Below are 15,261 nucleotides of genomic sequence, written 5' to 3'. Positions count from 1 at the left end.
CGCTACAATCGCGAACCACATCTCTCCCAAACACTTCCCAGTGAAACTGCCAATTCCTGAGCGTCCGCAGTCTGTTGAAAGGCATCCCTGCTCATGACCGCAGATGCCACAGGTGAAGAATGGCCTCAGCAAAGACACAGAGTTGCATGGCTGCGAAGACCCGCTAGTCATCCTCACTCTAGGCAAATCATCACCTCCTGGCGTCTAGGTCTAATGGCAACCACAATATCATTGCCATGTGCATCATCCAATCCAGCCAAGGAGCAACGTTTCACTGCAAAGCACCAAGAGACCGAGGCACCCCATTGAAGTGAGAGACCAAGTGTCCAGGGCCTATTTGACAGCCCATATCCTCCTGTCTCCTGTTGGCAAGCACACAGACCTTTAAGTCACCTACCCTGGTGGTTGCACGAACAATGTCGTCGGATCCTGTCAGTGATCCTGCAGCAGCCCCCATGCGGCCCATGAGCAGTCCTGCACAGTCCACACGATATCATGGCAGCCCTGCATAAGGGCCTCAAAGACATTCCCGCACACAGGGATCCTGGCATGAAAGGTCGTCTGGAAGCGGCTCCATCGACAGGGTACCGGGAGGCACATGGCCTTCGGAGCATAACATCCTAAACATCATTGATGCCATTCCAGTCCTGGCAGATTGGTTATCATAGTGCTCAGGTACCCTCCAGAGAAGACTCTATAGCAGGACTCCACTGACGCTACTGATGCACCATGTTAGGTTGGCTGACACCAACAGCATCACCGCCAGAGCGCACAGGCCCACCCCAGAGTATGTAAGTGGACATTGATCCGATGGACAGGCTGCCAAAGAACCCAGATTCCATTGACGCATCATTCATGCCCATTGGTAGCTGGTTAAATTATGGACATGTGCCGAGATGCCCCTGTGCTCCCAGCTGCACCTGTCCACCGTTGACCGGTAGGCTACCTCTCAAGACCGAGAGACTGAGTGTTGTCCCATGTGCACAGTTTATTTCCATAGGTTGGACATTTGTTTTGTTTTTAATAAAATTTTAGAGGAAGGGAGTGTCGTGTTGGACATGTTCTAGTGTCTCAGCAGGCACTTAGTTTGCCAGTCACTCCCAACAATGGCCTCATGTTATGCACATACTTTGCTATGTCAAGTGAAGTGGGTCATACGTAATTTGATTCTGGCAAACTTTACAGTAAAAATGTATGTATATGTAACAAATACAATTGCCAAATATATTAATGAATCCTGCAGGCAATGCATCACATCTCGCTAGGTTTTTGTTTGTTTATTTCATATCGTATCTGATTTTGAGACATAATTCTATATGTAGTATTGCATGTAGTCATTAAAACAAAAATCTGAAAAAAGATTAAAATAAATAATTAAATAAAATTATCACAGAGCTTCATTGAACAACATTCTTGTAGACTCCTCTACATAGTTATTTCATACTGCAGATAAATCTAATATTTCATCCAATCAGTCTATAAATAATGGCTGTAGGGATGGTGGAGTTTTACAATGCGTGCATATGACCTTAAGATATATAAAATACCATACATAGTTATGAGACTAGTTTTGATTCACTGGCTCTGAGCATGTTTAATTTAACATTATATTGCATCTGCTGCCCAAATATTTCTAATATAAGTGAAAATTATTTTCCCCAAAGATTTATAAGAACTAGACGAGTAGCAATGACGAGCATTCAATGTCTTGCTTTTGAGGGCATCTGAAACAAAGACTCCAGATCCCTAGTGGAAACAAGTAAAAGAGAAGAGATAAGAAGACACATTTTAAAAAGTGAAATACATTTCAGGGCATCATCAATCTAGGCTAGCACTGTTTCCAGACTGGGAAAGTCGTTCGGGTTTTCAGTTACTTTGATTGTGACAGCCATCCCAAAACTGTTTTTTTTAATCATATAGATTGCTGAATCAGCCAACCAATGTGCAACAGAATTGTACCAGGCGCTGCCATCTCGTGATTTTCCGTAACATCCCATTTTTGTTCCATCATGAATACCTAAAAACAGTAAGTGTAATAATTCCGAAATATATGTAGAAAAAACAATTCAAATTATTCAAGTATTTTTTAAAAATGTATTCCTGAACTAGAAGGGCTCTCGAGGTCAGATGCAGGCAGGCCTAGACGTCCTCTTCCATCTTCAAATCATAGCTTCGATGGTGTTTTTCTTCTCAAAGTGGCAGTGATGTTACCGGCAGGTTTGTCCACAGGCAGCAGCACCTGTTGATAAAGAATACCCTTAAAAAAAAACCTCTCAAAAGAGGGTCACAAACAGCTGACGTGACAGAACGCTAGCATGCAAAATCAAACTAAATGGAAAGATTAATGCCATTTGGGTAAAAGAAAATCCCCAGAAAGTTTGACTTCATCACTACTTTCACACAGTTTGTGATGTTTATAAAGACCCCACCTCATTATTGCCATAGGAGATTTATGAACTGAGATCTAGAATAAGTTAATAGAGTGCCTAGATCCAGGGCCGGACTGGGCGTAGTGGGCACCGGGCATTTCCCCAGTGGGCCGAGGGGTGCGGGCTGGTTTTGTGGCTGCAGGGGGCGCTTTTCTTACAGGGGGCTGGGAGCGGTGCTTCATGACTGATCGCCCCCCCACCCTCCCTCCCATTCCCAGGGCCGGTCGAGCAGCAACCTGCCAGGGCTGGTTGCTGTTCCCAGCCCGGTCCTCCTAGATCTGTTGATCCACAGTTTTTCACCTCACATCTATACAAAGCGAGGGTGCAGTGAAGAAACACACCAGTAACTTCACATCCCTTTAGTAAGTTGTGCTGTTGCTTGTGGCACACAGCGTTCATTTTAAAGCAGGCTGTTGTGAACAAAAGGCATCATGGCATCATTCAAAAAGCAACCAGTTAACATATTTACCCTCACTTTGTCCTCAATCACACTCAGATCGGCACCACAAGATCCCAGTGTGGCTATGCAGATTATTGCATGGAGATCTATTTCAGGAGGGTAGGAAGTATTGATGCTAGAGGGCAATCAGCCTTAAAGCAAGTCATTCAAAATTGAGAATTATCTAAATATTACAGAGCCTTATTTAATCAGAGCAAACATCAGTGAGAAATGTATGACAGCATGTCATAAAGATACATTTTACAGCTAGCACTGTGCTTCATTTCACTTAAGTGATTGAGGAAATCCTGCAGATCAAGGCTAAAGTTTGAAGATTGAGTTTTTATTAGTTTCATATCCCTCAGTTTTTGAAAAACCATACCATGTGTTTAGAATAAAGATATCATGAACAAAGTGGCTTTTATGGATTCATCTTTAAAGAATGGTCCGGGAGGTTGTGTGGATGGATGGAAGGAGGTGCTTGCATTATTATATACACTTTTGAGACTTTCCTCTTTGAGGACCTGATTCACAAAGTTAACATACACTTTTGAGTAAGTGGACACGTTTGAGTACGTTTACTACTGTTCGATGTTCACAAACTGCCAGTGTAAGTTACTGCAAAAACAAAACATCCGCCACTACCCTTGGCCAACCACTGGTACTGCAACATCCCCTCTGAGAAACTAATTGAAGCAGAGACTTCAAATAAGAACCTACAGGAAATAATGTTATATTACATTAAAATATTTAAAATAGTAGAACGTTCAAATGAATATACATTAATGGTAACAGATATTTATTAGCTATATATTATTAATTTATAGAATTTTTGAAAAACCCTATTTTGAATTTTAAAAAAGTCTAAGGATACTTTTTCTAAAACATAATAAATTAAGTTTAATTAATTCTGAACATCACTTTTATCAATTATTAGTGCATACTAATATTCGTTCTTGAGAAATCTAATTTATTTTTTAATTTAATTTGATATAGTTCCATAAATAAATTTGTACTTCAAAATTAATTTAATAGTGCTGTAGAATTTTTTTTAATATAATTCTGCATTTCAAGTAATTATGTGAAAATATTTTTAACTAATATTTAACATATACACATGTTTAATATTTATTATTGAGTTAAATACATTTTCTAATTTTCCGTATACTATAGCATCAGGAAAGTCTGCCATTGGGGCAGAGATCTTCACATGGTAAAGTATAATGAAACAAATAAAAAGTGTTTATTAAATGCAAAAATAAATATAAACACATATTTGTATGGTAAGTATGAATGTAAATCCATTTAATACATTTACTTCAACCTTTGAACAAAATAAAAAAAAATGCCACAGCACTATTAAATTATTTTTGAATTAAAACTTTAATTAACTAAAATAAGCTAAATTAAATTCTATTTTTTTCTGAAGTTTATCTAAAAAACAATATTTCCACCTAAAGAGAAAAATATTTTTAATTTGCATGAATATGATTAAAGGTGATGTATAGAATTAGGTAAAATAAATGTAATTATTTTTTAATAACTTTTACTGATGCATTCTTTTTTAAATTCAAAATAGTTTCATAATTAAAGAATGTGTACTATTTTTATATATTTTTCTTAGCATTCATTAATATGTAAGAATATTTTTAACTATTTTAACTAATTTAATTTAATTTAGCATTATTTCTTATGGGGCTTTATTTTTAGTCCTTACCTCTATTACGGTCTATGGGAGGGTGTTACAGTAACTGTGGTTGGTCATGTTTAGTGCTGGATTTACAACTTTTTTTTATTTTTAGTAGTATCTTGCACTCGGAGTTTGTGAATTCCAAAAAGTAGTAATTAACTCAAAAGTGTAAGTTACCTTTGTGAATCTGGCCCTGCGTGTCTAAAAATAGCTGTTCCATTCAATGCTTAGCTCATATTCCAGTTGAAATAAATAAATCAAGACAACATAAACGCAAATATTTATCATTATAGTTTCAACTTTGTCAATGTTAGTATCCCCATTTCAGTGTCATATGCTAGGGATTCTTGTGAAGGTTTGTTGTTGCTTATACTAGTAATAACATAATTCATATCCTGTCATCCTTGTTGCATACCCATCAGAATAATCACGTAGTACTTATGGTCCTAGTCAAGTAATCTTATCCTTACCTCATCGTCATTTCTCAGTCCCATCTTTGACAAGTCTATGTTGAAGTAATGTTTATTTGGCAAAATAATTTCCACTTCCTCAATCTGCAAAAGGAAAATACGACTGATTATCTCTGAAGCTTATTTATCTAAAGGTTTAAATTATGAATGGCTGAATTTTCTAAAATCCTTCATTAAAAATCCTGCAGCTGAATCCATCTGCTACATTTATCCATCATGTTCTAGAATTCATTTGATGTCCTGTACAATCGAAAGCTGGATGGCTGCGCATTTGCCGTTTATTTTTTGGTACAAGTCCATGACTGCATACTTCAATATTTTTTTCTCTCATTTGAAATATTCCTCAGTAACTACCAAACAATAAATTACGTTTATATAGAGTCTGTTAATTCATTGCTTCCTTTCCTGTTTGCATGTTCACTCTTGTTCGTTCTGAAAATGTATTTAGAACAATTTCCCTGTGACATAGAATATCATTGCACAGCATACAAACTAGCCTACATCAAAAGTTCATTTTTTTCTTTAAAATACTTACCCTTTCTGAGCCTACAAATGTCATCTTAGTAAGGTCGAGAAAAGAATTGTACTTAGCGCATTTCTATTTTTTTGTAACTAAATACAGGCAGGCAGACATAATATTCTGGCATATATTACCAAAGTCTAAAACAATTCAGTCAAATTATTGTATTAACCACTTGACTGCGTCGGCTTTTCCTCCCTGATGCTAAGCTCTTTTTTGGATTTTTGGGGTAGACCGAGCTTAAGCCTTCCTTTTTTTCTACAAAAGGTTTCCATGGCAAATTTGTACACTTTGGGCCCCATTACGGTAGCGGGCAGACTTTGTCCGCCTGCCACCATAACGGTTAACAGGACCAACTGCCAGAGGTGCCAATTAGGATGCGCCCACCACCCTGGCAGTCGCATCCTACATATTATGCATTGGAGCGGGCGATGCTGTCAGCAGCACCAGCCGCAATGCAAAATATGCATGTTGTGCATTGGTATGCACAAACGTGACAGGCACCACGCGGTGCCTGCCACGCTGTGAATGCCAATGGAGGGGGGGTACCATGGGTACTCCCCAAGTGCCGGCATCAGCCCACCTCGGGGGCCCGCAAGGGGGCCCCCAAAGGCATTCTCCGCATGCCTTTCCATGGCGGAGTCTCCGCCATGGAACGGCATGCCCCACGCACGCATCCTAATATGGATGGCGGTGTCTGCAAGGCACCACCATCATATCGTGGGCCTTTTCCGCCCAGCAGGTAATCGTGACGATTGCTTGCCGGCAGAAAAGCGGTGGACGGTCTTTCCATCCGCCGCGGTACCCCCCGCCATGCTAATGTGGCGGGGGGTAAATAGCCATCGGGTGGGTAGTTCTGACGGGCGGATCGCCTCCGCTGGTCGGGCGGTGGCGATCCGCCCTCAATCATAATAGGCCTCTTTGTTTTCCAACATCCTGGGGATTTTAAAGGTATCCTAGGTTTAAAGATTCCCCTAGAGGGTGAGGAAATATGAATTTTTATGGTCAATTGTGTCCCCTATCTTAGACCCCAACGGCTCCATGTACATGCTACAAGTACATGCATGTTCCCTCTAGTTCCAGTTATGAAGACGCAAATGCATGTGCGTCCAACGTCAACATGTCCTCTTACAGATCCGCCATGAATGGGTCGAATATTCCATTCCTAAGTATGATTGGCCACCGACTTTATATGGTTCACTTTTCATGTTTTACAGCTCAGGCGAGTAGGCCCTGAATTCTGCCATCAAGCCTTTTCCTGCTTCTGCCTCTGAAATGCTCCAGCCTGGACCTGCATCCGTATCCATGAACTTTGTCCTACTCCCTGCGCGACTAACGGTGCCTGACGCGGCCTGTTGCCTGCCAAAAACTGTATTCAGCCTTCAAGTTATCTGCTCCGCTCCTCATCCAATGCATTCCTGTCTAGTAGTTTAGGTAAACATCCTTCCAGCTACCGAGCAAAGGGCCCGGCCTCGCTGTCTTTATGCAAGTAATTCATAGCCCCTGTTACCATGGAAGATTCCTGCCCCCTCGCATCTCATGTAGACACATAGACGCTTGTACATGCTCTAACAGTCAGTATAGAATAGATTCCGTCCGAGAGACCTTTCCTTTTGGATAAAACAGTTCCTTAAACAAAGATATTAGATACGATTTGGGATTAGGTTGACTTGACCCCCAGACTTCTGTCTCCACATGTAGAGCTAAATGTCAATTCCCCTTCACCCTCTAGTTGCACGTCAATCACACGTCATGCGGCTGCGCGCGCATCTCTGCCAAATATTTCTGCTGACACTGCAGGATTCTCTTATGGATCCACCCACTTGTGACATCATTTTAAATGACGTTTCTAGTATACGCCTATTATTACGCCTATTTTCATTACGTATGTGTATTCTTATCTGTATTATCAGCTGTTACGCCTCCTGCATCTGTCTTAATGCAATGCTTTTCATATATATATCGTTACTTGTCAATAATGTATTGCCTATCCCTTCCTGAACCTTCGTGGTGATGGAATATGATTGCCTGGTTCGAACCATAATTCCTTTGTAAGGAATAAAGTCCTTTTCAGAACCTCTAATACCACGGATTCTGCCTCTTATTTTGACTGAGTTATTCTTACTAGACTTTACCGCATAAAAAATAGTACAGGTAATTTAAATATTTACCACATAAATTGGCGCCCGAATAGGGACACTTTCTCATCTCACGCGCCGGAGGTGCGTTGCAGGCCCGGTCTCCTGCCACAGCTGGACGGACAAAAACGCGTACCCGCAGGATTTCCTGTATCTCCCTCCGGCCAAGCGGGGGTGACTGAGGCTGCGATCAACACCCAGACGAGGCGGTGAGAAGTGCGAAGTATCCCGACCAGAGCCTAGCTGAGAGAGCAAGATCCGAGGTATACAGAGGCCCACCAGGTTCCGAAGTTCCGAGTCGAGTCGAGTCCAGTCGAGTTCAGTCCGGTCCAGTTCAGTTCAGTTCCGAGGCCTTCCGTTCCGTGCTACCCGGTGAGTACCGTTGCTGGGGAGGCATTTAGACGTGCACATTAATTACTGCCGGTCATGACGGGTTTGGGTACACAGATCCGGTCTGCACTGTTTTAGCAGTGTATCTGTACTGTTTAGCAGTATATCTAGTATGTTTTGTATATAATTCAGTATTATCTAGTATTAGTATTATGTCAGTGACTAGTTTTCTTCTAATTATCATTGTTCGTTAAATGTTAAATGTTTTAATAGGTTTTAAAAATTGTGGTATGAATGAGTGTTCCTTATTGTGTTTATTGTATTAATTGTGCTCAAGTCCAGTTCAAGTAAGAATCAAGTAGCAAGGTTTAAAGATGCCGTTCTTTTCAAAATTAAGACAAATCAAAACTAGAAAAGGAGTACTCGAAGAAGCTGTTCCCATTCCACCTAGGGACACTCCAGGGTATTTTATGTATCATAAACATGGCCTAGATGCCGTATTATATCTTGACTTATGGGTGGACTACACCAAGGATCTAGCAGAAAGTCAGAGGTGGCCCGCAGCTGGGACATGGGATGCAGATTGCATCATGAGAGTAGAAGAAGAATTATGGAAAAAGAAAGCCAGACAGTCACAGAAAGATGCCATTGAGTTATGGCGCAAAGAATCGCATAGGCGCACAGAGAAAGCGCTCAGACAGGAAGAGAAAAGTAGGGAGAGCTCAAATAAAGCCCGAGAAAACGTATTAGTTGAAGAAGGTATCCGAGTAAAAACAGAACAAGTAGACAGACAACGGAACACTCTTATGAATGGTATGTATCCTCTTCTGGCCGAAGGTTTACCTAAGGCCACCCCGGAAATACCGAAAGATTTGCCACCCCCATTACTACCGATTAAAGCACATCCCAAGACCGCAAAAGATATTTTCCTTTCCTCCTATTTAGACGATGTAGCTCCCGAATATGTTAATGTTCCACCACACACGCCACCTGTCGATGATGCTCAACGCCGAGATCATCCGCCCCCACCTCCGCAACAACAAACTCCTCCGCACAATCCAACAGGTCCATCTGTTTCCACCGCTTTTCCTGCATCCACAGTTTCTACCTTACATCCCACAAATCCTTTCGTGCCTAGCACCTCAGAAGGTGCGACAGGAGGTGCGACAGCAATTTTTGCCACGCCACCGTCACAAAGTAAATCGTCTCTTAGAGATTTAGCAAACCAACGTACACCCCAAATAGCAACGTCCGACATGTTTAAGGAACATCTTGTGGATTGTAGATATGATCCAGTACCCGGTAAAAATGACAAAATGCTGCTATCATCACTACGTATACGACGAGCTTCACTATATTTAACGACACTACCAGGAATGGTTAATCATCTAGACAATATATATTGCTTTGTCCAAACAGGGCAAGGCCCTGAAAGTATTGACGAAGCCATGGATTATCAGAAAGTGGATATACAGAGATTACTGTTACGCTTCTTCATAAACTGCTTGATCAGAGACAGAGATAGGCCTGGGGTAGATCAGGATGAAATGCAAGTACTTACCAGATGGGGTCAGAATATATCAGAGGGAAAACATGATAAACAGACGTGTATAGCAGCTATGTGCCGAAAGATCCGCAAAGAAGTAGAACGAATACATAAAGCCAGAATGGAGGCAGACAAAACTGAATCAGAGGGAGAGGAGGAGGAAGAATTAGAAATGCCCACAGGACAATTAGAAACGATAGCTTATATAGGTAGGGGAAGACCTTGTAGTAATACCAGATACTTTAATGATCCAATACGTCCGATACGTCCAGAATGCAACAGACATTTTCAAGCCCCTATGCTAAATACGAAGTCCCCTGAACACTTATTCCAGGCTGTTGATAAATTACTTCGAGACCGAAGGGGGTATCATATGCTCGATTCTATGGATGAACAAGAATTAGCCAGGTCAGCAGTACAATGGGCTGACAGTTCTGAAAAATACAGTGATGATGCGCTAGCACACACGTTTTTGAATCTTACCCCAGACGAACAGCGTTTAGCTGGTATATACATGATACAACACCTCCTTATATTATATAGAAGCCAACACTCCGATCCTGGTCCCCTACCTGATATACTGATAGAATTACTCACGAACAAATGGAGAGGTTCAGGTACTGATTTAATTAAAGAAATTCTAGAATATCGACACCAGTACATTGTCTTCGTATGCCCAGAACATGTTTCAGTTCCCTCCAAGGAAAGAAAAACGTATCACATAGACAGACAGAATCCCTTACGCGAAGTGCACCCAGTCAGAGGTGATGACAATATTTTTAAACGCGTGTTTGTGTACACGCCCATAACTAAAATTGAATTATTAGAAATGAAGAAAGTAGTACCTAGCCATGACAAAGACCCAGCAGGTTTCCACCGTGAGATAAAAGACATGTTACTCATGGGAGAGTATACATATCCTGACATTATGAAAATATTAAAAGTCTTATTACCTGCCGGTATTTACGAGAAACTCAAAGAAAAGGAATGGGAGGTGGGAGACCAAAAGATAGATTGGACAGCATTAGAAAACGAAGAAAAGGCCCGAGCTGCAGGTTCAGGGCTTGGGGAAAAGACTACATCATTACCAGGATTATTAGTGCAGGTACTACCACGTTTATTGACTACGAAAAAGGAAGACTGGGGTGCAATTTCAGCCTGTAAACAAAAACAAGATGAAGACACTAGTGATTTCTATTCCCGATTTGAAAAATGTTTTGGTATTAATAGTGGCATAAAGGCAAGTAGTGAGTCGTATCCACATCTGTTTGTGACAAAATTAGTTGAAAATTCCTTGCCCCAAGTTAAGAGTAGAGTACTGAAATTCGAGAGTACTTGGCAAGGTAACACACCGTCTCAGATGTTACAAATGTTACAATATCATCACAATAGAATTAGGGAAGAACAAGAACATGAACAAAGACGTATGAAAGACACGAAAATGAAAATGCTTGTTGCCCAGTCAGTTCCAGCTGACGGTCATAAAAAGGGTACGACGCAGTCCAATGATTCAGCGGGTCCTGTTAGAGGGACATGCAACTATTGTAAACAGCCAGGTCATTATATACACGATTGCGCAGTTCTGAAACATAATATCTCTACGGGTATAACGAAGGAGAGACCACGTCCGCCTAGACAGGATCAGATCCAACAACAAGTACCTCAGAATATACAGCCTATGCCAGCTGTACAACAGATCGCACCACAACCACAACAACAACCACAACAACAGCCACAGCCTATTGCTGCAACACAAAACACGACACAACAGATGTACCAGTATGCACAAAATGACTACCCAGAGTATCAGCGCTACACATGAAATAGCCTAGAGAGGGAAGTTGGCCTACCCCTTATTGAGGTTCCCGTAGATCAAGAGGGTCCTTACGTACAGAGTCAAGTATTAGGGAAAGACAGAAAGTTTCTACTCGATACAGGGGCAAGCAGAACCACTATCAGTCACAGCGAAGTCCCAGGGGCACCCCTCTCAGGCTCACAGAATATTTCCCTTGGTTTTTCAGGAAAGCCCACTATTAACAAAGTATCGCAACCACTTGCATTCACAGTTGGTCCATTGACACGGACTACAGATCTATTGCTTACGAAATCATGTCCAGAAAACTTGTTTGGTATAAAAACATTGAAAGCTCTAGGAGCTATAATATGTTGTTCTCCGGAAGGAGTACGATTATTTTTGCGTGACTTTAAAGGTCACTACGTGTCTAGAGACATGGATCACCGGTTACAGAATCTACCTGCACATTTATGGGCACAAGGCCCCACTGATGTAGGTTGTATGCACATTACACCATATCGAGTCACACTCAAAACAGGAGTAGTACTACCACGAATGCGACAATACAAATTACCACCAGATGCTGTAGTGGCTTTGCTGCAAATCATTGACGAGCTCATTGCACAAGGAGTGGTTGTGGAAACCGACTCCAATGTATGTAATTCCCCGATAATTCCGATTCTTAAACGAACTGATCCAAAAGCACCGCCAGTATATCGATTAGTTATTGATCTGCGCGAATTAAATAAATGCATTGTACCACAATACCCCGTGGTCCCAGATATCTCTTCATTACTAACAGCCATAGATTCAGAAGCAACGGTCTTTACTGTAATTGACCTCAAGAACGCCTTCTTTAGTGTCCCAATCGATCCGGAAAGCCAATATTTGTTCGGATTCAGTTTAAATGGACGAAGTTTTAAATTCACACGCGCACCTCAAGGATTCACAGAAAGCCCCAGCATCTATAGCCAAGCACTGAAAAGAGAACTTGACAGTATCCACATGCCAGCTAACACTGCCCTGCTTCAATATGTCGATGATCTGCTGATCACCGCCCGAAGCGAACCTGAATGTGAAAAAGCATCACTGACGGTTTTACATTTCTTAGCTGACAAGGGGCACAAAGTGTCCCCTTCGAAGCTGCAATTCTGTGTCCAGCAAGTTGTGTACCTTGGGCACTTGCTGTCCAAGGGGGGAAGACAGCTTACATCCGACCGTATCCAGTTAATTGTTAACATGCCGCCACCCAAGACACAAAAGGAGGTACGGGAATTCATAGGCCTCACTTCGTACTGTAGGCAGTGGATCCCTCAATATGCATTTCTAGTAAAACCACTCATTCAGTTGACAACACAGGAGGCAGCGACATCGACTGTCCTCCCTTGGACTCAGGAACATACACAAGCTTTTGAAAGCTTAAAGAAAGCTTTATGCCAAGCACCTGTTTTAGCAACACCATGTTACAGCAAACGTTTTACACTCTTTGTCACAGAACGTGAAGGTACTGCTTTGTCAGTACTCACACAGGAACAAGCAGGATCACACAAGCCATGTGCTTATTTTTCTAGTACATTAGATCCCGTAGCTCAGGCTCTTCCTGCGTGCCTGAAATCAGTCGCAGCAACAGCTTTAGCAATCAGACAAAGCGATGCCATAGTGTTAGGACATCAATTGACAGTACAAGTACCACACGCAGTAGAGGTTCTCTTGAACCGGACCCAAACACAACACTTGACTATAGCAAGACTGACGGGTTATGAATTGACATTGTTCCAGCCACACATAGAAATCAGACGTTGTAGTACATTAAATCCTGCCACACTTTTGCCATTAAGTGGAACAGACCCATTGGCACATGATTGTATTGAAGTCATTACTATTACGACGAAACCCAGACAAGACTTGACAGATATTCCATTATCAGATCCAGACCTGACATTGTATGTAGATGGTTCATGCATGAGAACAAATACAGGAGAGTTAGTGGCCGCTTATGCAGTCACAACAGACACTGAAGTTATTGAAACAAATTGTATCGATACCTTGTCAGCTCAAGCAGCAGAGCTCATCGCTCTGACACAAGCCTGTATTCAAGCCAAAAATAAGAAAGTCAACATATACACAGATTCACGTTATGCATTCGGAGTCGTCCATGACTTCGGCGTGCTTTGGCGAGAGAGAGGTTATTTAACTTCTCACGGTGCCCACATCCAGCACGGTCCCCTTATTCAAGTTCTGTTAGATGCAATACATCTGCCTACTGCAATATCGATTATGAAGTGTAAAGCCCATACAAAAGTGACTGACATTATTTCTCAGGGTAACGACCTAGCTGACAGAACAGCTAAACAGACTGCTCAGAATCAGACTCATCCAACTGACACGACAAAGACAATAGTTCCGACACCAACACACTGCATGACAGTTAAGGATCCCGCCCTTGATGTAATTGACATACAGACACATGCCACACCAGAAGAAATAAAGAGATGGACTGAATTAGGAGGGATCCAAACGGATCAAGGATGGATGACAAAGGGAAAATCTATATGGTTTCTCCCCGACTCAATGGTTCAAGTCATCATTAACACAATACATAGTCCAGCGCACCTAGGAGAGAAAGCTATGCTAGACAGTATTCAACACATTTGGTTCAATAAACACTTGCGAGCAGCAGCTAAACAGAAAGTACGTACCTGCATGATTTGGTGTCAGTTCAATCCAGGAAAAGGCGTACCTGTAGAACAGGGTGGATTTCAACCCCCCGATCACCCTTTTGAAGTCCTCCAGATGGATTATATCCAGATGGAACGATGTCGAGGATTCAAATATGTCCTCGTAGTTGTATGCGCTCTTTCCCGGTGGACAGAGGCGTATCCCGTCTCAGATTACACTGCCCCGACTACTGCCAAACAGTTAGTTCGAGAATTCTTCCCACGGTATGGTTTGCCCCGTGTCGTGTACTCAGATAATGGCCAGCCATTCTGATCCAAGCTAATGAAACATGTTTCACTTCTGTTAGGCTATCAATGGAAATTCCACTGTGTCCGACATCCCGAGGCAGCAGGTCTCGTGGAGCGACATAATCAAACTCTGAAAATTAGACTGTCCAAAGTATGTAGAGAAAAAGGTGTCGACTGGATAGTAGCTTTACCAGTTGCGCTCTTTTACATGAGAATGGTAGCACACTCTCGAACAGGGCTATCCCCGTATGAGGTGATCTTCGGTAGACCACCAAATATGTGGGGGACGCCTATACCTCGTAAAATCACTGATGTTGATTGTAATATGTTGACAGATTACCTGGCTTCCTTGATGTCTGCACTACAATCTTGTCGTTCACAGGTAGCTGCAGCTTTTCCCGATAACACTGAGGTGAAGCCCCATGACGTGGTTCCGGGGGACCTTGTACTTGTAAGGAACTTCGACAGAAGGAACCCGCTGGAGCCTCGCTGGCAGTCGCCTAAGCTTGTCTTATTGACCACAAGGACAGCTGTGAAGATTGAGGGACGTACAGGGTGGTTGCACTCGAGCCATATCAAAAAATTTCATGGACTACCATCCGACTTGAACTTTCAGCCCTGCATTCCCTCACAGACTGACTCAAAACCCCCCCTGGTTGATGAGCCAGAAAAGGAGAATTATAAACTGAAACTAAGGTCTAGCAAGTCAGACAATTTGATTGTTTAAGTCCTCTCCAAGGTGAATCGGTTGAATTTGTCTCTGACATGTATCCTCTAGACCGAAATAGAGAGAGAAATAGACAGAAACAGCTCAAGAAACATGCGTACTGTAAATCACTTCGTAGTCACTGCATAGTGACATTATTAATTATGTTTTTTCTAAGTCCTCTGATTATTAGTGTCAGTATATTTTTACACATGTATTACCCTATTTCCAA

General features: G+C 42.0%; 1 protein-coding gene across 2 annotated transcripts in view; it reads right to left on the bottom strand.

Annotated features, from left to right (window-relative positions):
- Positions 1-1,251: 1,251 nt before the first annotated feature.
- LOC146834533 (uricase-like) overlaps positions 1,252-15,261 on the bottom strand; it is a 210,604-nt gene continuing 196,594 nt past the window's right edge. For both annotated transcript variants that reach the window (XM_085601928.1, XM_085601927.1), the window contains exons 7-8: positions 5,029-5,112; positions 1,252-2,239 (exon numbers count right to left, since the gene is read on the bottom strand). In XM_085601928.1, the coding sequence (XP_085458054.1) occupies positions 2,165-2,239; positions 5,029-5,112 (159 nt within the window). In that variant the 3' untranslated portion in view covers positions 1,252-2,164. The remainder of the gene's footprint in view (positions 2,240-5,028; positions 5,113-15,261) is intronic.

Source organism: Triturus cristatus, chromosome 4_2 (assembly GCF_964204655.1).
Source record: "Triturus cristatus chromosome 4_2, aTriCri1.1, whole genome shotgun sequence".
Lineage (NCBI taxonomy): Eukaryota > Metazoa > Chordata > Amphibia > Caudata > Salamandridae > Triturus > Triturus cristatus.
This window is presented reverse-complemented; position numbering and strand designations above follow the sequence as displayed.